At 33.4% G+C, this 20,650-nt stretch overlaps 1 protein-coding gene across 2 annotated transcripts; it reads right to left on the bottom strand.

Moving 5' to 3' along the window:
• Positions 1–10,058: 10,058 nt before the first annotated feature.
• LOC100816201 (probable protein phosphatase 2C 12) lies at positions 10,059–15,665 on the bottom strand. Of its 2 annotated transcripts, none has more exons than XM_003550293.5 (10): positions 15,471–15,665; positions 14,723–15,053; positions 14,013–14,184; positions 12,690–12,843; positions 12,542–12,605; positions 12,056–12,163; positions 11,586–11,711; positions 11,154–11,389; positions 10,867–11,066; positions 10,059–10,774 (listed from the first exon to the last, which is right to left on the bottom strand). In XM_003550293.5, the coding sequence occupies exons 2-10, from the start codon at positions 14,918–14,920 to the stop codon at positions 10,746–10,748; spliced, it is 1,287 nt and encodes a 428-aa protein (XP_003550341.1). In that variant the 5' UTR covers positions 14,921–15,053; positions 15,471–15,665; the 3' UTR covers positions 10,059–10,745. The 2 variants fall into 2 exon arrangements, with proteins under 2 accessions (XP_003550341.1, XP_014625565.1); XM_014770079.3 differs by lacking the exon at positions 15,471–15,665 and adding an exon at positions 15,381–15,450.
• Positions 15,666–20,650: the final 4,985 nt, after the last annotated feature.

Genomic DNA, 20,650 nt, shown 5'->3' on the forward strand with positions numbered 1-20,650 from the left:
AAAAAAAATTTAAATATCTTCATAAAAAAAAATTAAATATCTAACAATTAATAACTTCCCCTTACACTTCTCCCTGTCGATGCAGACAAAACCTTTTAATGCATTCCCGAAAAATTCCTCATCTATGAGTGAGTCTCTTGAAAAGGAAATCTCCATTCCATTTACACGAAGAACTTGAAAATTACACCGCTTATTTTAATATAGTAAAATGATGTGTACGTGGACCAACGAGTAATTAATATTAGACTCAATTTGCTTAAGACTCGAGATGCAAGTTTACTTAAACATGATTGAAATGAAAAAATTATATTAAGTGATCAGTTGAGTTCTCTGATGATAAATATTAATTATCGGAATAATATGTTCTTAAATTTAAATATTTAGAGAAAAAATTATAAGTATAATAAATGATATAATGCAATAAGAATTAAGAAAATGGATAAAATTCAAAAAATGTCAAGTATATATACTGTGCAGCACTTTGCTTCTCTATCTGCACTACTTTGCCCCCTGACATTGAGTTTCCCACGTGCACTCAAACGTGCTCAGTATTTACAGAGCAAATGCCTAACAAACAGTCAAAGGACTAACCGAACATGTATACGTCTCCAAATTGTAATGTTGATTTTATGTCAACTAGTGAATGGCATTTTCCCATTGTAATTGAAGATGCTCTTCCTATCATTTTCTTGATCATTTATTTTGCATTTTGTTTCATACGTTCGTGTAATTATTATTCATTTCAAGTAACAATCTCCTAGTTACACCTTTTCAGCTGTTACTACTTAACTTCAGTGTAGTTACGTATAATGACGCAAATAACATCTAAATAGTATATTACTAGTTCATCCGCTAGAAAATATTATCAAGTACAGTCACACGTTGCGTTGACCAAATAATGTACAATCATATAAATGAGTGATAAATAATTTGTTGCGAAAGAGGATGAGATCACCCCCATATAATTGGTGGGACTTGAGAGTGAATAATTCATATTGAGTGTAAAGCAACAAATAATCACGGTATCACCATAATTTTGTAAGGTAAATTAATTTTTGTGTGTTATCTAAACACACTATCAGTTTAGATTTCCTTTTTTCTCACGTATTTTATTTTAGAGACAATCAAGTTGAAAACAATCAAATATTAAACATAAATACCTCTTTTGATCGGAATTAAAACCTCATGTGAGAAACTAATACCTTTTAGTGTATGTCTGGTTACCCGTTCAGTGGAAATTACACTTTACAATGCAAGAACATAGAAGTAATAACACACTTTGGATTCAACCCGTGAACGTTAAAACAAACAGGTTTATAAACAAAATCGCCTTTGTTTTAAATCTCAATATTTACAAAAATATCACCCACATGTATTTTAAGATGAATTTATGGCAACTGTCGTCTAAATGGTGTCATAAAAAATAATTTTTTTAGTAGTATTAATAGAACTAACTGCTTATATTTTTGCCCTTTATTAATGAACGGTGTCTTTTAGAAAAGAGCGACCATGTGAATGAGCCTCAATTTTCTGTGTACGTGTGTGTCCATGGGCCTACATTGACCAAGAAGGACACGGAAAGATAGGGAAAATTAAAATGAAAGTAAAAAAAAAAAAAAAAAACTTATGTGGTGTGGACCCAGACACACGTGTATATGGTTAAGGTGGTCCATGAGGCAAACATAAAGGAATTTTGTAAGCATGGTTTAGGTCAACATCTTAATCATGGAGGCATTATTTGGTCCACACCCTTTTCACCACTCAAAATCATGTTCTAAATTGATTTTATTTCTCTTTTTCAAGATAAGAGAGTACGAGCTGTCAAAAAACTTTGCATAAAAGAATTAAATAGTAAGAAAATGGAGCATAAGACAATTAAATGCTTAACCTTCGAACAACACACGGGGACACAGATCTCTATGAGGGGAAAAGTTTTCCTTCATTTTCTTATTAATTCGATGATGGAATTTTTGGCATATTATATTTTGGTAATAGGAAAGAAGAACAAAGAAAAACAGCAAAAAAAAAAAATTAAATAATGAAGACTATTCACACGCTGAAACAAAGTCGTCCCAGTCACGTTAATTAGCTAGCTATCGAAAGCGAAACGAGGCTATGAGGAGAAGAGAATCCAAGATTTGGGTACCCTGTTGAGATAAGCACCAATGTTTCACCAAGTAATTAGCACGCTGATTCGCTTTTGTGAACGTGTGATGTATCATCACTGACCAAGATCACAGAAGTTTGTCTCTATTACTGTTAATAATACTAGCATATCTGTGTCGAGTAGAGAAGTCACTTGTGACAACCCTAAGTCAGCGTTCATGTATTAGCTTTTGTTATATATATATAGAGAGAGAGAGAGAGTCTAAAAGGCATGTTAAAGAGTGGCAACCTTTATTCCAAGCTAGATCAAGGCCATGAAAAATAGATAAAAGTTATACAGTAGCTTTGTTTGAGATTCCAAAAGAATCATAAAAACCATAAAGAGTCATCAATATTTATGAGAAGGTCACCAAAACCAGTAAGACCAGGGTTGCAAAGACAACTACACTCTACATTCAAGGTATATAGTTTGAATCATAAGAGTGTTTCCTGACAGTTATAAGAAAGTGTTTCAAACACTTGCACCAAAATAAAAGAATCTATTTTACATTCAAAATAATAATAATAAATAAATAAAAACTTTAAAATTGTGTATTTAATTATGTATTTTTTAATCAATAATTTTTTCTTGAATTGTTTAAAGACTCTATACATATTCACATCAAAATAAATTTCTACTACCAAAACTCTTTGATAAGTGAATATGTCATCATTCAAAATATGTTAGCTGAAATTGATTAGCCGATGAGATAAACTAAGGCAAAATAATAGTGGATATTGCTGGAAAAGAAGATAGATAAGGATGGAATAGATAATTTTGTGGACGGATTTGAATTCGATTTCGATTAAGTTATTGAGATTTGGCGAGTAGAGGATCAATTGAATTCAAATAAAATGTGCCTCTAAGCTGGATCCAAAAAAACAAGAAAGCAGAACAAGAGTAGCTAGAGCAACAGTTTTAGTAGAATCCCACGAGCAATAGTTGCACTTGGAAAATAGGAGCTGAAGATGGAACGTGTTGAAGGTGAAAGCAGGAAGCCCTAGCCAGCAATATGTTAGCCAATATGGTAGTTAGGGAGCCAATAGTGGCCGAATGTTGTAAAACACAATCATAAACAGTTATATATAGGTGTTTTGTATAAATATGGATTCAAGAAACGTTTGAAAGGACCTCAGACCAATCAATGCAATTATATTTTTCCAAAGTTATTTTCATAGTGAATTTATTGCTTTTAATTAGTTTTAAATTCCATTTTCTTTATCTTTGTTCGAGTTATTTTGAATTCCTTTTGCTTTCACCTTCAACCAATTACGTGCTTCCTAGTGACTTGAGACATATTTTTCCTTTCGACATTCAAATCTCTTGATTCAAATTTTGAGATTGTGTTGAAAAAAAGTTAATTGAATCACATTCGGCTAACCATTGAATATTAACGCAACAATAGAACCCGAAGAAGAGCAAACTTTTTTCTACTTCTCAAGTATGCACATCAAACCTTGTTGAGTTTTTCTAGTTTGTAATGATGCATAGCTTCTTGGAATAATTAATCCATAACACATTTAAAAATCCTTTATTAGTATTCCGGAACAAACATTCCAAAACATAATAGAATCAATTTTGGAATCCGTAATCCATAATGCATGAGAAAGTAGTGTGAATTAACGGATTTGGTTATCCGAACCTACAAATTCATTATTATGGATTATGTTGTCTGGAATACAATAATTGTATTTCGGAAATGTAATCCGAAATAATAAAAATATTATAGCTCTGGATTAGACAACATGTTAATTCACAAATAATTTTCAATCCAGAATCCAGATTCGGTATACCTGTAATATTAGCAGATAAAAAGGGTAATTCTGGGATTTAAAATGACAAAAGAATAAGCGGGTGCATGGTGAAATTTATGAGGTGATGGAACTAACACCCAATTTAAATGGCTTGAAATTTAAAAAGGTGATATTGGGTAAGACATTTGGGTTCGTGGGCCCGTTTACTGCGTCATAGGTCACATACAACTTAATTGCACGTATTCATTTTAAAAAAAAAGTTTAAACCAATTAAAAAGGAACCTTCTTCTATTGGTCCAGAATTCACAAAAAATACTTGAATGAAGAGGGATATGCTAGGTGCACCCAGCAATATTGCTGGTGCACCCAGCAATTCAATGAAAGGTCAATTTTGCCCTTCAGTTAAAAATATAAAAAGCATTTCTTTTCTTCCCGGAAGCATTCTCTCTTTTTCTCACTGTGGCTCTTCCGCAAAAAGCTTCTTCTCTTCTCTCTTCCCCGACAAGCTTCTTCTCCGCGAGCTTCTCCGACAGCCCTTGGACCCATTTGCTTCGAGGTAGGTGGCCTTCTTCTTAGCTTTGGTTTTGTTATGCACTACATTAGGGTAGGTTAGTGTAACGTTAGGTTAGTGGAACCTTAGGGTAGAAGACGAAACCTAGGGTAGAAGACGAGAGGGGAGAAGACGAGAGGACGCCGGAAAAAATGGCGGAAATCGCTGACGGAGGAGTCTTCCGGAAGACCCCTTAGGGGTTCTTCCGGAAGTTCCGGAAGAACGTTTTCCGGAAAGTTTCCGGAAGAAGTGTTCTTCCGGAAGTAACCAAACGTCTTCCGGAAGAACACTTCTTCCGGAAGACTTCCGGAAAACGTCTTCCGGGAACTTTCCGGAAGAAGTGGTTCATCCGGAAGAATTCCGGAAGACTCGCACTTCCGGAAGAAGTTTCAAACTTCCGGAAGACCTTTCCGGAAGAACCCTTCTTCCGGAGTGTTTCCGGAAGAACCACTTCTTCCGGAAGTGGTTTTTTTGTTTTTTTTTTGTTTTTTTTTTTAAATTTTTTTTAAACAGAAATTGTTTTGTTTTTTTTAAATGAATTATTTTATTTATTTTGGTTATTTTGTTTTTTAGATTTTATGAACAATGAAGTTTGGGTTTTTGATGTCATATTTTTTTTATAATTTAAATTGTGTATTTTTACTAAATATTAATTTGTAAATTAATTTTTTTTTATAAAAGTAGTTGTGTTTGTTTTTGTTTATTGTTTTTTTTTAAATTAGTGTTTTTTCTTTAAAAATGAAGTTGTCTATTTTTATAATTAAAGTTGTGTGTTTTGGAAGTTTTATAAAAATACTAATTTTTTATAATTAATTAGTTTATTTTATTATAAATGAAGTATTTTATTTACTAAAAAAATTGTGGATGTTTACTAAATAATTTTTTTTTTACATTAGTTGTTTAATTTTTTTTAAAAATTAAGTTGTGGATGTTTAGTAATGAATTATTTTTATATTAGTTGTGTTTTTTTTTTTTTTATAAATGAAGTTGTTTAATTTTTTTTTAAAAAAATTAAGTTGTGCATGTTTATTAATAATTTTATTTTACATTAGTTGTTTTTTTTTTATATAAATGAAGTTGTTTATTTTTTTTTAAAAAAAATTAAGTTGTGCATGTTTATTAATAATTTTATTTTACATTAGTTGTTTTTTTTATATAAATGAAGTTGTTTAATTTTTTTTTTTAAAATTAGGTCGTGTATGTGTGAAAATGATTTGATTTAAGTTAGTCTTATTTGTTTATAAATAAAGTTGATTTTTTATAAAGAAAATTGTGTATATTTTGACCGAAAAAAAAAACGTGTTCGACATGATTTACAGATCATGGCCAGAACACGAGGTTTAGGTCGTGCCATAGGTAGATTTGTAGGCAGAGATAGAGCTGCTGGCGAGGATGCTGGCGATGTTCCCGAGAGGCGTAGGCCTACTGCCTCAGCCCGTAGGCTACGCGTTCATCAGATGACTACGGAGGGACGTGATATGGCTGAGGACGTCGCTAACATGACTGATGATGTCCCTGAGCAGCCTACGGAGGCACCTGAGATGCGTGCGGACGCACAGGGTGCTGATAGTGGTGAGGGGTCAGATGGTGATGATGCTGCAGAGGGATTCCCTGGTGGTCCACGTGACCCGTCAGTGCTCACATCATTTGCCGAGCATGTTGCACATGCCGTGTGGAGTGGACAGGTATTTTAATTTGTTAATTATTTGTCATTGTTTATTTATTTGTTTATGATTAATTTTTTTTTAATAATTGTATAATTTGTACTTCAAATCAGGAACGTCCTGATTTGAAGTTAGTGTCACATGGGAGGAAGCTGACACTGATTGGGAGGCCAGTGCCTGAGATTGAAGGCCTGGTGGCTGCCACAGGATTAAGTCCACTGATAGATTGTTCAGTTATTACTGGCGATCCTGGACTTATATCCGCATTTGTGGAGAGGTGGCACAGTGAGACTAGCACCTTCCACCTTCCAGTAGGAGAGCTGACGATCACATTGGATGATGTGTCGTCCATTCTACATTTGCCCATCACTGGCGCCTTGCACAGTTTCCACGCTCTTTCTACGGAGGAGGCCAGATTCTTGCTCACGGAGTTGCTGGAAGTGTCTGCGGAGGAGGCCAGAGCCGAGACAGCGCTCACACGTGGAGCATATGTACGATTAGGATGGGTTCGTGACATTTATGAGACCAGATGTCAGGCCCGGCGGTGGATTGTCGCAGCTCGCGCTTATTTGCTGCACCTTGTCGGTTGCACTCTTTTTGCTAATAAGAGTGCAACATACGTGCATGTGGTCCATCTTGACGCTTTCCGGGACCTCGCTCATAGTGGTGGTTACGCTTGGGGGGTTGCCGCGCTGGTTCATATGTACGACCAGTTAGATGAGGCTTGTAGGACCACCACCAGACAGCTTGCGGGGTACTTGACGCTATTTCAGGTAAATTTTGTAGGACCATCGACCAGTGGGAGTCTGTACCTGTTTGTTTTGTAGGTACTGTCTATAAAAAACACCAGATGACATGCATTGCATAACTTTACTGCATCTGGGTGACACCAAAACAGATCACGCACCACAACTTCATCCTTCAATCTATGCCAATGAATGTATTGATCACGTTCGAGAAGCTTCATCAGATGCTGCATTTCGGTATCAGCTCCTCTTATTGAAGAACGATATGCACTTCTTGCATTGTAAATTTGCTTTATCGTGGTGTAACTGTCGGCATTGTGTTCCTTCAACGTTAGCAAGATGTTTTTCGGTTTCACCATCGACTTTGTCATATCAGCAATAATTTTCTTTTCTTCCTTAGTCAATCGCCCGGCGTATGGATGTCCAACTAAGGACTTCGCCAATTCATGATTATGAATCCCACAGATCAACTTCACCATCCAACCTTCCCCTCCACGCACTGGTTTCCCACGAAGCCTGAAGGGACAACCACATTTCCTACTCCCGGTGTCTTTTCTAACGAATTCTTTATTTCTACACTTGTACGTACCACTCCTTTCACACCCAATTAACACAAATGAACTTCTTCCTCTGCTACCGGTCTCTGTGTCAGATCTCATAATCACTGCAACAAATCCATTTTCATGGGCAACTGTTCGAGCCCATTGCAAAACATCATCTCGAGTAGTGAATACCTACAACGCAACCCTAACACATTAATTTTCGTACAAACCATCAATTCAACCAATGACTCAAATTATCTATGATTACCTGAGATGTATTAAAAGCATTTGAACAATCGACATGTCGTTCATTCACTCCACATTCTTCTTGATTATCATAATCATAATCCATATCAACTTCGTGTGACATCGCAAAGTCATACCTCCATTGATCTTCGTCCATCTTAAGGACATATGCATCATACACAAGTACATTCAAATTATCATATAACCACATCCAAAAATTTACTACACCTTAAATAACAAACATATTAATAGGACATATGCATCATACACGACTATATTAAAATTATCACTATATTCTAAATTTATAACTACATTATTTACTTAAACTAAACTTATCACTATAATAAACAACTAATAAAACATTTTTGTACCATTATACATTTAAGTTACCTAAATCATTTAATATTATACCATTATACCTAATTAAATCAATAATCCACAACATATATAAACCAGAAATAAAAAAAAATTATAAAACAGAAATATATATACCATTATAAAACAAAAAAAATTATAATCCACAATATATATCATTATACCTAATTAAACCAATAATTCATTATTAACTAACAGAAATATATATAAAACAGAAATTAAAAAAATTATAAAACAGAAATTAAAAAAATTATAAAACAGAAATTAATAAATTAGTAATAATTTAACATTCCGGAAGAAGGTCTTCCGGAAGTGGTCATTCCGGACCTTCCTCCTTCTGTGCCTAAAATTTTTCCGGAGCACTTCTTCCGGTTTTTCTTCTCTAAAGCTAACCGGAAACGAAATAAACGCGTATACCTCCGACGAAATAGGTACAACTGCCACTAATAAAACTTCAGTGGTCATTCCGGACCTTCCTCCTTCTGTGCCTAAAATTTCTTCCGGATACATTTTTTACTGTTTTTCTTCTCTAAAAGCTAACCGGAAAACGAAATAAACGCGTACCTCCGACAAAATAGGAACAACAGCCACTAATAAAACTTCAACCACCAAATCTTCAAATACTTCACTTCACTGGACCACCAACAGACTGCTGAAGGGACCACCACCGAAACAACAGCAAACGGAAGAAGAAACAAAGCAAACGGAAGAAGAAACAAAGCAAACGGAAGAAGAAAGAAAGAAAGCGCAGTAAAACACAGTCTGAAGACGTTAATTTAAAGAAATTTACACAAGGGCAAAATCGTCATTACGTACGCATTAAAAAAAAAAATAACTTCCGGAAGAAGCTTCTTCCGGAAGACACTGGAATTCTTCCGGAAGAAGCTTCTTCCGGAAACATTCCGGATGACGTTCTTCCGGAAGTTGTCTGTGAGTTTTTCCGGAAGACACAAATTATTCTTCCGGAAGAAGGTTCTTCCGAAAACTTTCCGGAAAAATTATTTCCGGAAACTTTCCGGAAGAACCTTCTTCCGGAAGAATAATTGCTGAAGGGCAGTTTCGCCACTTCACTGTTTGCTGGGTGCCCCAGCAATAATGCTGGGTGCACGTAGCAACTCCCGAATGAAGATCATAGGGAATGAAATATCAGACTCATCGGAGTGTTGAACCAAAACGGTATAAAATACTAATTGAAAACAACATGTTGAGATTCTTTTTGGGTTTCTTTCTAGCTTTATTTTTATTTTCTTCTTTTAACAAGTCCTAAATGGCATCATTTCCAGTTCCACCCATACCTGATATCTAGCGTACTAACAGGACTATGAATGGGGAGGGGGGGTGTTAATTCAACAAGTTGGGGGACTAATTTGAAACTTTGATAAAGCATAAGAAAATTTTGATTTTTTTTTTAAAAGACGTCGAGGGAAGAATATATACTTTTTTTTTTCATTTTGACTTTCATGTAGTGAAGTCTGTTTCTCGTCAGAATTCTACAAGAAATTTGATCATGGTTTCTTCTTTGATTGGACATATTACAATAACTAGTAACAAGTTAAATTGAGTTAGATTAATTGGAAATTTTCAATATTTTCGAAACAAAATATTTTTCGGCAATTAGCTTTTGGAAGACGTTTAACACTTGCATCTGATTTTATCCACTGCCAAAATCTAAAAAATTGACAGATAGTGCCAATACATTTACTTCCAATATCAAATTCAGTAATTAGTATCAATATTATTGAAAGATGGTGTTCTAGTTGACTTGCTGAACGATTCTGTCAATAGTCGCTTGTCGGACAACAGCTTTCGTTCAATAATTCTTGATACTAATTAGTAATTAGTAGAGAAAGTAACTCCTAAATTTCCATTTAGTGTGCGAACCCACGCAATAGAATAACAGTAATCATAATGCTCTTATGTCCCCTTCCTATGGATAACATCTTATTTTTTATTCTTGAATTCTGGTCCAATTCTCCAAGAAGGAATAGTTGTAAAAAAAAATACAGTAATAAAAACAAAGACATTACAGCATGCATTTTGGGTGAAACGGTTCAGCAATTTTCAAGGGTGGGGTGTAATTTACAAATAACATACGGAAAAACAGCAAAGTTAGGTGGGATGTAAATGTGTAATAAACTACTATGTATTTTTTTCCCCTCTTTTTTCTGTGAGACTTTTGAGACGGGGTGCGGGGGATAATTCCACCTAACATCTTTTACAAAAGACCTAATGCTCGTATGGCAAAAGGAATTGTCAAAATCGAATGTTAGAGGAAAAAATCATTCAGAAGGCTTAACACACATCTAACCTACAGTAGAATTGATTCTATGAATTCTAATTAAACTCCCTATATTACATTACAATAACAAAGACCACTTTCATTAAAGGTCTATAGTGATTCCAAATGACCCGTATACAAATGAACGGATCCCACAAAAAAAAGTATATAAAAAGAATGCATTACCTCTGATATCTTGTTGTGTACTTCCACATTTAACACAACCCTTCACAATACTTGTTGCTATTTCATACTTCCAAGTCAGAAATCTTCTAACAGGCTGCTATTGGTTTACTTTTCATATGTCTTTTCATGTGGAATTCAAAATTATATCCATAAAGCCCCAGTGAAAATTAGAAGGGAGTCTTTGTTGATTGAATTGTTTGACTTTCCCATCATATGAACAATTTTTATCACTCTCAAAATGCAAATTTACACGAGAGTTCATTCATCACTTCCACTGCTAATTCTACCTGAAGTCAGAAGATCAAAATAGCAGGTTATATTATGGATACATATCTCTCAAAGGAAGATGGGCAGCAGAAACTAAAGCTTATCAAAACACCTGATGATCTTTTCCCTTCCATGGCTTCTTTCTTCTCTTGGCAACTTGAGCACAGGAAAGGTCCGTCCCAGGGACGAAATTTTCGAGAGTCGGGTGCACCCTCGTGTATTGAAATACCCTCTCCAGGTTTTATCTCTACTTGACATACTGCACACATAAACAACTTGAACATGTTGCAGACTGGATATTTAGTATCTAACCTGCATTTCAGACAAACATATTTTATTGTCAAGAGAAAAAACTAGAGAGCATGTGGTTAACTTCGGCAAGCTGCTACAAAACTAAACCTCTCTGAAAGCATGGCAGATCCTTCCTCGTACAATTCTTCTACTACATCTGGCTCCATGTACTCTTTGTCAATATAAGAAGATGATTCAGAAGATTTTTTACGAAACATGGACTTGAGCATTCCCTTTACTGGCCTCTTTGTTTGTGGCGCAGAAACAGGTGGTTTCTCCTGAGGTAATATATCAACTACAATGCAGGTTGTATCATCTCTAAGTCCCTTTGCTTGTACAGCTTCCTGAAGATAGAAAGAGACAGGGGAACAAACAAGACAAAAACATAATTAATGGCACCAAATGACAGTTATCAGGAGAAACTAATTCAAAGTTGCAAACAAGGTAGCTTATGATGCTTAAGTCAGGATTACTACTAACATTAAAATGGGTCCAGTAAAAAAAATTCACAATGATTCAAAATATGCACATTAATCTCACTTTAACAATATGTGGTGCAGCAGCATCGGCTGGCATTCCACGACAACAATCAAGGGCTACTTCTGCAGGTAGAGAATCCCAAACACCATCACTGCAGATAACAAGCCGGCCTCCAGCAGTGGACATCTAAGTAAAGAGAAAAAAATGGGGAGGGAAGGGAAGAAATCAAATTCTTCATTTAAAAAAGAAAAAAGAAAGAGACATATATTTACATAGAAAACAGAAGATAAATTCACAACCAAAGAATCCAATCATTTGATCCACATAATATCCTGAACCATCATGCAGTTGGCAGAAATACTTGCTTAGAAGAGATGAACAAAATTAAAATCCGTGTAGGATCAAACAGAAGAAGACAAAGGAACTATGTAAACTAAGTAGCCTTTTCAGCAAAAAAGTGTACAAGAGAAAGGTTACTGATTAACATAAGCCCAACACTGCTTTAAGTGAAAGATAGAGTAGAGACCAACCTTCACTTGCTTTACATACGGGACAGGTACAATAAATTCACCAATATCCATATCTCCAATAGATCGTGAGAGACACAAACCACCAGGCCAACATCTCAAAGGACCAACCTTTGATACAAATTAATCTAGTCAGGCATATTAATATCATAAACACTTTTTCAATAATATTGGTAAACAAAACATGAGTACAAAACCTAAACAAAAGTGTACCCAAAAGATTGTAAAAGTTTTAAAGAAACACAGAGAACTATGCCTATTAGTTTCCTCTAGTTTTGCAGGATGTGATTCACCCAGTTTACTTCTTAATCTCTGAATATGCAGTGTAATAGGGAAAGCATCGAAAAATATAAGTATCATAAGGAATCAGATACAAGAACAAGCAGTTCTCTTTCTTATTCTGTAGTGGTGGGGAGTGGGTGTGTTGAAGCTAGTTATGGAGGAAACACTATTTAAGTTAAAAGGGATCATGATTAAAAGGGAATGTACCTCTGCACCTCCCCCTGTATTTAGCCGACCAACTTCACCACCGCTAGAGGTGATCCGCACCCTCCTGATGAAAGTAAAAGAAGGGGTAAGTCTATGTTATAACAGTGAAATTCCAAACAGTGTTACAAAAAACATTTAATTAACTTACTCTTCTTCATTCGTTTCTAGCCTGTGATCTGCGGACAAGTAATAAAGCTCACCATCAGAAGATTCAAGGACGCAACGGGAATCACCAACTGATGCAACTGTTACAACCCATCCTTCTATAATGACAAAGGTGACAGTTGTTCCAGATTTTTGGCCTGTAACAAAAAAATATTAATTCAGAAGTATAAAAACTATCAATCACAAGTCAGTTACACCATTAACTTCCATTAGTAATTGATATTCTTCATCATGTTTTAAATCTAGGTTGCAGTGCAATCGTAGTCACAACCATTTTGCAGTTTGATGCAAATCAATGCGGTCAGAAGTGCAATGCAACAGTGGCAGTTGCTGCAATCCAGAGGTAGCAATTGCATCATGTAATGCTATCTATAATTTAACTCCTAAGCCAACTCTACGGTCCATATAAATAAACATAAATAATATTAAACAAATAACAGTCACCATGCACTATGTGTTACCATTACCAACCTTAATGGTCAAGCTTAAGTAAATTTAGTACTAATAAACTTTACTGGCATGGCCAATTAACCCCCCAACAAGAGCTAGGGGTCTATGGGAAAATGCTACAAAAAGAAGTGAATCCAGTATGTTTTATTTCTAGAATCTCTGGCTGAAACTAAGCAAAATTCATTAAAATTCCAGAAAGGAGTAAGCACATAAATAATTTTTAGAAAGGAACCTACAAACTCAACTAGCTCTAATCAAGGAAACATGAAACCGCACTATGGGGATATTTTAAGAAAGAATTTCCTGTTAAGAAATTTGCACACTCAAGTCAAAGCAATGTCAAACTGGTAAAAGGTAGTTGGAGCTGATACCTGGAAGAAGTTTAAAAAACCTCATCCTTAAACCAATTCCTATATGGAGTTTCACAAAGCCTTACAGACATGGTGATTAAAAAAACTGCCTTTCCCACTTTATATAGTAGTTTCTCATCAAACATTTACAATCGAGATGTTTAAAAATCAGAAGAACTATGATAAGAGGCAAGATTATTATAACTTTGTTTTCTAACAGAGCCAGTACCAATCCTTCTAAAAAAGGTTAGAAATGTGAAGTTTATAGCAAGAATTCAAAATATGCAGCATGTTCAGCTTACATATCGGAAAAGTTTTTCTTTATCTTTTTATTATTTAACATTCTAACTTTGAGAAGCCTTTGAGTGATAGATGACAATACAAATTAGAAATATGTATAAATATTTTTGGTGATATTGACATGAAGATTTAAGTTAATGTACATGAATTCCATCGTAAACAAAAAATTGACAGAGCAAACACCAAAAGGAATGAACTATCCATACCTTTCTCTTGAAAATCTTTATCAGTTTTTACAAAACCAGCAACCAAAGCCCTGGGCAAGGCTGCTATCCACTCATCTCTGTTAAGATCTGGAGGAATCGCGCTTAAAACATTATTTAGAAGATTCTCCTTAGAATAAATAGCAGCAGCAGATCCATTGTGTCCATCAAATAGCTGTAAAAACTCTATATCAGAAAATGAAACAAGGGAAAACGCCCAAAAAAAGGAAAAGAAAAATAGTGCATTGTGTTATAAGCATTCAGTGCTTAAGAACAAAATGACTATAGTCTTTCCTCTGATCCAACTAAAATGACTGCATAAGAACAAAGTCTTAACAATAAAACCAAAAAAGTGGCACCTTGACAACAGAGCTATAAAGTCAATAATATGTAACTTTCTAAAGACTTTTTCACAGTCTAGCTCAGCCATGAAGTCAAGTACATCAAATATAAGCATAAAAACAACACATTAAAATCTAAGTAAATCTATGAAAGTAGCCAATCCACAAGCCTGAAATCATTATCATTCCCCAAATTTTCAATAAGATAGTCAAGTGACAAGGAAGATAACATGTAAAAAAACATCACATTAAAATCCGTTGACAAGTTTCAAGTTTCAACACATTAAATCCGAAAAGAAAAAAAAAACAAGAAAGCAATGTTATGTTATGTTATTCAATCTGGAAAAAGCAAGCTGTGAGAAAAAAACATACCCCAAAAACTGAGTATGTAGAGACCCCATCGCCCACCACCCTCTGGCATTCCGTCTTGAGCAGCGTCAAATCCTCGCCTTTCTTGCTCTGGCACGCTTGACCATGAGCAATCTCAGGCTTCTCAATTTTCTCGTTCGCCAATTCGCGCCTCAGGAGCACCGAAAGAGGAACCGTTTGGTGATCACTCCTGGCAGCCATTTTTCACACACCCCACTCAATCCTCAATTTCCAAATACTACCACTGCCGCCACAACAACAACAATTATACGAACAACAACAACAACACGTGCTGCGAAGCTTTAAACCTCCTTTACGTGCAATTAATCCAATCCTAAATAAGGAAACAAAACAAAAACGCGTTAATTAATGGAAATGGAAAAAAAAACACGCATTAATTAACAACCAAATAAATCACAATCTTAACACCGCTTTCCATGTTCTCCAATTAATCCAGCATTTTCACGCAAATTGACAGTTAAGATCGTAATGTACACAAAACGACGACGGTAATAAATGAAATTGCATCATTACCGTTTGCCACGATTTGGAAAAACATAAATAAATAAATAAATTAAAAAAAAAACTCTGAATGTTCGTTGTTGATCGATCAGATAAAGACAAACGCAATAAAGAGATTCAATTCAAGCCAGAGAAATACGGCAATGAGAGAGAAGGAAATTCGCGAAACTATTACAAATCGGAGGCGAGAGAAAAAGAAAAACGCGAGAATGTGGAGAAATTTATTTACAGTGAAGAAGAAGAAGAAGAAGAGGGAAAATGGCGATGAGGTTTCACGCGCGAAAATGTGGAGACACGCTGATGAATTGAATTGTTCTGTGTGATCGAGAAACGCGGATCCCAGCGTCCTGCAAATATTCCATTGTTGTTTTTCGTTGATAGAAAGAAAGAGAATGGAAGAAGAATAAAAGCGCAAAATGAACCAATTTCATTTTCTTTCCGAAAAAAAAAAATTAAAGACACAAAGCATGATGCGCTGACGTGGCAAAAACGCATCGTTTTCAACTTCGCTCGGCTCTGTGAGCCATTTATGAGCCAGCGAGGCACCCAGCGTATACTCTAAACCGGTTCAACGTCACTCTTTGACTTCCTTTCTCTTTCGTGAAGCATCCGGTTAACATATTCACTCGCATTTCCTGTTGCTTCCTTGTGTTTTTTTTTTTAAAATTAACTTTCGTGATCTTATTTTCTTAAATATGTATTTTTATTTTTTTTATTTTTTTTAATTTATACAAATTAATTTTATTTTTTAAAATTTTTATAATTTTAATCTCTTTTTTTAATTGAAACATTTTGTCTCTTAATTTTAAAAAATTCACAATTTAATCTTTATAGTTAATTTCAAATGTTAATATATGTATTTTACACATGTCTATTTATTATTAATATAATGATTTTAAAAAAATATTTAATTACTAACAAGTTTAATTTACTAAAAAAATAAATAATCAAGTTTGAAATTGATAAATGAAATTAAAATTATAGAATTTTTCTAAAAGTAAGAAATGAAATATCTTAATAAGGTGAATTTTTTAAAAGTAGAAGACAAAATATTTCAATTATAAAAATAAATAGACTAAAATCATGAATTTGAAAAAAATAAAAAGACAAAAATTATATTTTAACTTTTTTATCATGATATTTTTTTCTAATACTATTTATCTCATACCAAAGAAGAATCAAAATTCTAACTCTAAATCACTTAATTAATGTTATCACTTATGTCAATCATTCTTTTTTTTTTCATCCTATTCTTATTGACAACACGTTTATTTGAGGGATTATTTTCCGAGAATATGATATTGAATTTTTTTTTATATTTGTTATGAGTTAATAAAATAATTATTATTGAATGTGTCATGCATTTTTTTAAAATAAAATTTCTATATTATATTTCTAAAATTAAAGAAATAATTCATGAAATAAATGTCTCCTAAATATAATATATTATTATTATGTCCCAAATTGGAAATTAAGGAGTGAAATCCTCTTTTATTTGATCCTGTCTATGAGCATGATTTCTCTTAAAATTAAGAAATAATTCTTGATATGCTTACTGAATTAATTCTGTAGGTGGGAGGTCATCCATATTCTCTCACTAAAAAAAACTTTTTTTTTCTCAATTAATCCTTGATATGCTTACTAAATTAATGTCATAGTCTTATATATAAATTAAATCCACCCACAACATAAAAGACGGGAGTGCAACCATGAATAATGAAGTATCAAACTTTGAGACCAAGCTGGTACCTAAAACTAGGCAACAAACAATTAGTAAAGCAATTTTAATGAAAAATCTACGTGGAAAAGAAATTTGTGTAAGTACGTGTCGATAGTTGTAATACCAATTCTTAGACAGTTGAATGTTTAACTGGTCTTAAGTTTGTTTTTGAGGTGATTGGCTCATCATCATCAATTCAGACGGAAAAAATTACTTAAAACGTGCTTTTGATTGCTTTTGTTTGTTTACTTTATTTGAATTGGCGCCATTTAAGGCCCCGAAGGACCCAGTTAGTGCCACTGGTCAACTATGAAATACTACAATTCCATTTGACATAAGGTGTCATGCAAGACACAACCTTCTTGAAAAAGTATGTATTAATATATGGAAAGTTTATTTTGTCATATTAAAATATAAGTTTCTTGAGAAATAATCATAATTGCTACGTTGACAGAAGTGCTGGTGTGCTAGTGTTATCCGTGATACTAATTGGTACAAGTTATTATTAAAAAAATTAAAATTAATCTTTCCACTCTTTATAAGATATATATATATATATATATATATATATATATATAATATTATCTTTTTTTATTAGTATTGATGTGAAATAATTTTTATTAAAAATAGTTATGATTAATCTTAAATCATTTCGTTGCTACTATTTCTATTTGTGTTGACAGTGTTGATATATATATAATATGGGATTAGTTTGTATAAAAAACACTTATTTTAATTTTTTTTTTAAATTTAAACAAATTCCCCGCATTATCTGATTAAATAGAATGATTTTCTGTGGAAGACAATGTGACGCAATGACGCGTAAAAAAAATGTTTAACAATTATTCTTGATACCTATTAGGGTTTTCCCCGTGTGTGTGTGTCTTGTTTTTTTTTTTTTTTTTACTTTTTGTTAATGTTAATTTGAAGTGAAGGCGTGGCTGATGGTGAATTTGCATGAGGCATGGGCCCATTGCAGGAGAAGTAGTACGGATGAGTTTGTTTTGATTTTCATTGAACGAACCAAAAACCTTTGAAAGCAATTTGGAGGACCCGCAATTATCGCCGCCAGTTATCGTTATCACCAATCAACCAACCAGTGCCGGCCTCATCCCTGCGCGTGCTTATCACTGCCAATAGCAAATCCTCAATTAAGAAGGTTAATTAAGATATGTTCTTTTTTCGGGAATTAGTAAGGGGATTTATTTCATGTGATTTTCTTTTACATGATTATGTCCTGTGACCTAATCTTTGTAGTATTTAACTTTTTGTGCACCATCTTGTTGCATCCAAAGCTTAATTTAAATCTGATATGGACCTAGCTTGATTAATTCATTGAATTGGATCGGAGCAATTCATAAATATACATCGTTCTGCAGGCGCGTGACGGCTCAAAATGTTGTGTACTCAACACACTCCTTGTGAAAGAATCAAATCAACTATTCATAATCAGTTGCAAGACTTTATCTTATTTATATGCGCAATGTGTCATTTTCCCAGAGTTAGCCTTCAGAAATTCAATCAAAATCATGGCTAAACTTTTCATGAATTGATACAAGTAATCAAGAATTTAAAATTATTTTTTTAGATGCAAATTTGATTATTTTATACATTATCAAATTTTTTGTTTGTTGAATAATTTCTTTAAAAACAATTTTAGATATTTTTTATCCATAAGAATTTACAAAAATTCATATGTATCTAAGGGTTAATTAAATAGTTACAAATTGGTAAAATTGTTTGCAAGTTAAGTATGTAAAGTACTAATCTTTTGGATAAATCTTTGGTTTTTATCTCAATATATTATTATCGCTATATGATTATATTAAGAAGCTGTCTAACATAATAATGTGATATAATTGATATATAATTTTATCTCAATATGTTATTATCGTTATGTTTGATCATATTAAAAAGGTGTCTAACATAATATAACATGATTAATATATAATTTTATCTCTTAAACATATAATCATAGATTTAATTCTTAATCTTATTTATAAAAAAATATTTATTAGAAAATATCAAAAATCTTAGAATTTCATAGAATTACTCTTTGACTTTCATATTCTAGTTTTAAAAAAAAGGAACTTTTGATGGCTCATCTAATGATTCATCATAGTGGTGGCTAAGCTTGAGTGGGCTACCCCTGTAACGCATTATAATGAGGATGATATGAAGAGAGTAGACCCAATGTTATGATATTCTTCTTTTTTATTACTTTTAGGCGTATAAGATGCTCAACCAACTAGTCAAGCCAGAAGGACTTAGACTTGTGCATGCTTTTTGCAAGCTGTAAACATCCACCTTCTCAAGCGAGTGTTGCCATCAAATATATATATATATCAAACTTAAAATACGCGTATTGGGTACAGCTCACTACACCCCATTAATTATAAGCCAAAATCAAAAGGGTTAAGTGATGTTTTTTCTGCGTATTAATATGCGAAACTAGAGTTTGGTAATACATGTCTTCCATGAAAATCCAGTGATTAAGTTGCCATGCAGGGTATTGGTGCGACCGTGTCAAAACCACGTATTAATAATTCATTAATGATTACATCCACCCACGTTATATGTGATTTGGATTGGAAAACACATGGTTCTCTACTCTCTTGACATGTTTGCCCATCATACCAGGTTCAGAATGGGACGCGTGTGATGTTTTCCCTTCCCTTCTATTTTTCTTGTTCAATTTCAATTTTCATGTCTTGTTACCAGAACAGATCGAGGAAGTGGCTACATGTCTGATTTTCTTTTTCAAGAAAAAATAAGGATTTATTTTTTTTTAAAGTAAGAAAATTTGTTAAATAAACAAATGAAAGTATATGCACGACAAATGTTAGTGTCACTCTCTTTTTAAAAGCTTTCTATTATCAATTTTGGTAGGATTTTTTTTTTCAATTAATATAAATTAAAGAAAAAAAATCATTAAATGAAAAACAAAACCTACCAAAAAATAATAATTTTTTAATAAATTTTAACCCATCACAAAAAAAAATCTTAAGAAACTATAAAAATGAATGTAGTTAGTATTTCTCTATTAGAAGACTATTAATTTCAAATAAGAGGAATTCATAACTTTATAATTAAGATCATCATCCTAAAAGTATCCCCTTATTCTCTACACTTAAAACTTGGAACTTGCCTAAAAATCCCAATCCTCAATTTGAGAACACAAACATATTTGACCCTGATCTCCATGCACATGCACCTTGATCGATGCTTGGAAGGCTTGATAGATAGATCATTTCGTAGACAGCCAACAGATTATCCTATGTAATTAATTGGAGACTCGGTGTAGAAAAATCAGGAGAAAATTGACACTGTATTTAAAGATAATTTTGCCACACGGGATAATTTTAAGATGTCATTTCCTTGTATAGAAAAAAAATCATTTAAGAGATTCTATTATTTGATTGAAGAAAAAATGAAGAGAATTTTTTTTAAAAAAAAATCAACAAAATTTCAAACTTCTAAATTTTCTCTCTTCTCTTGTTTTCTTTACTCATAATCTAGACAATGTTAGTGTTTTAGGCACAAATGCTATGTAAGTCATTAAGCAATTGGACTAGTGTTGTTTTTGGGGATACTAAATGCTCATCAGAACTTCAAACGACAATATTTTGTTCGATTTTCATGTTCTTTTGTTTTTGTGGTCTAGTATCCATGTGGATTTAGAATTAGCC

The sequence above is a fragment of the Glycine max genome, chromosome 17, assembly GCF_000004515.6.
Source record: "Glycine max cultivar Williams 82 chromosome 17, Glycine_max_v4.0, whole genome shotgun sequence".
NCBI lineage: Eukaryota > Viridiplantae > Streptophyta > Magnoliopsida > Fabales > Fabaceae > Glycine > Glycine max.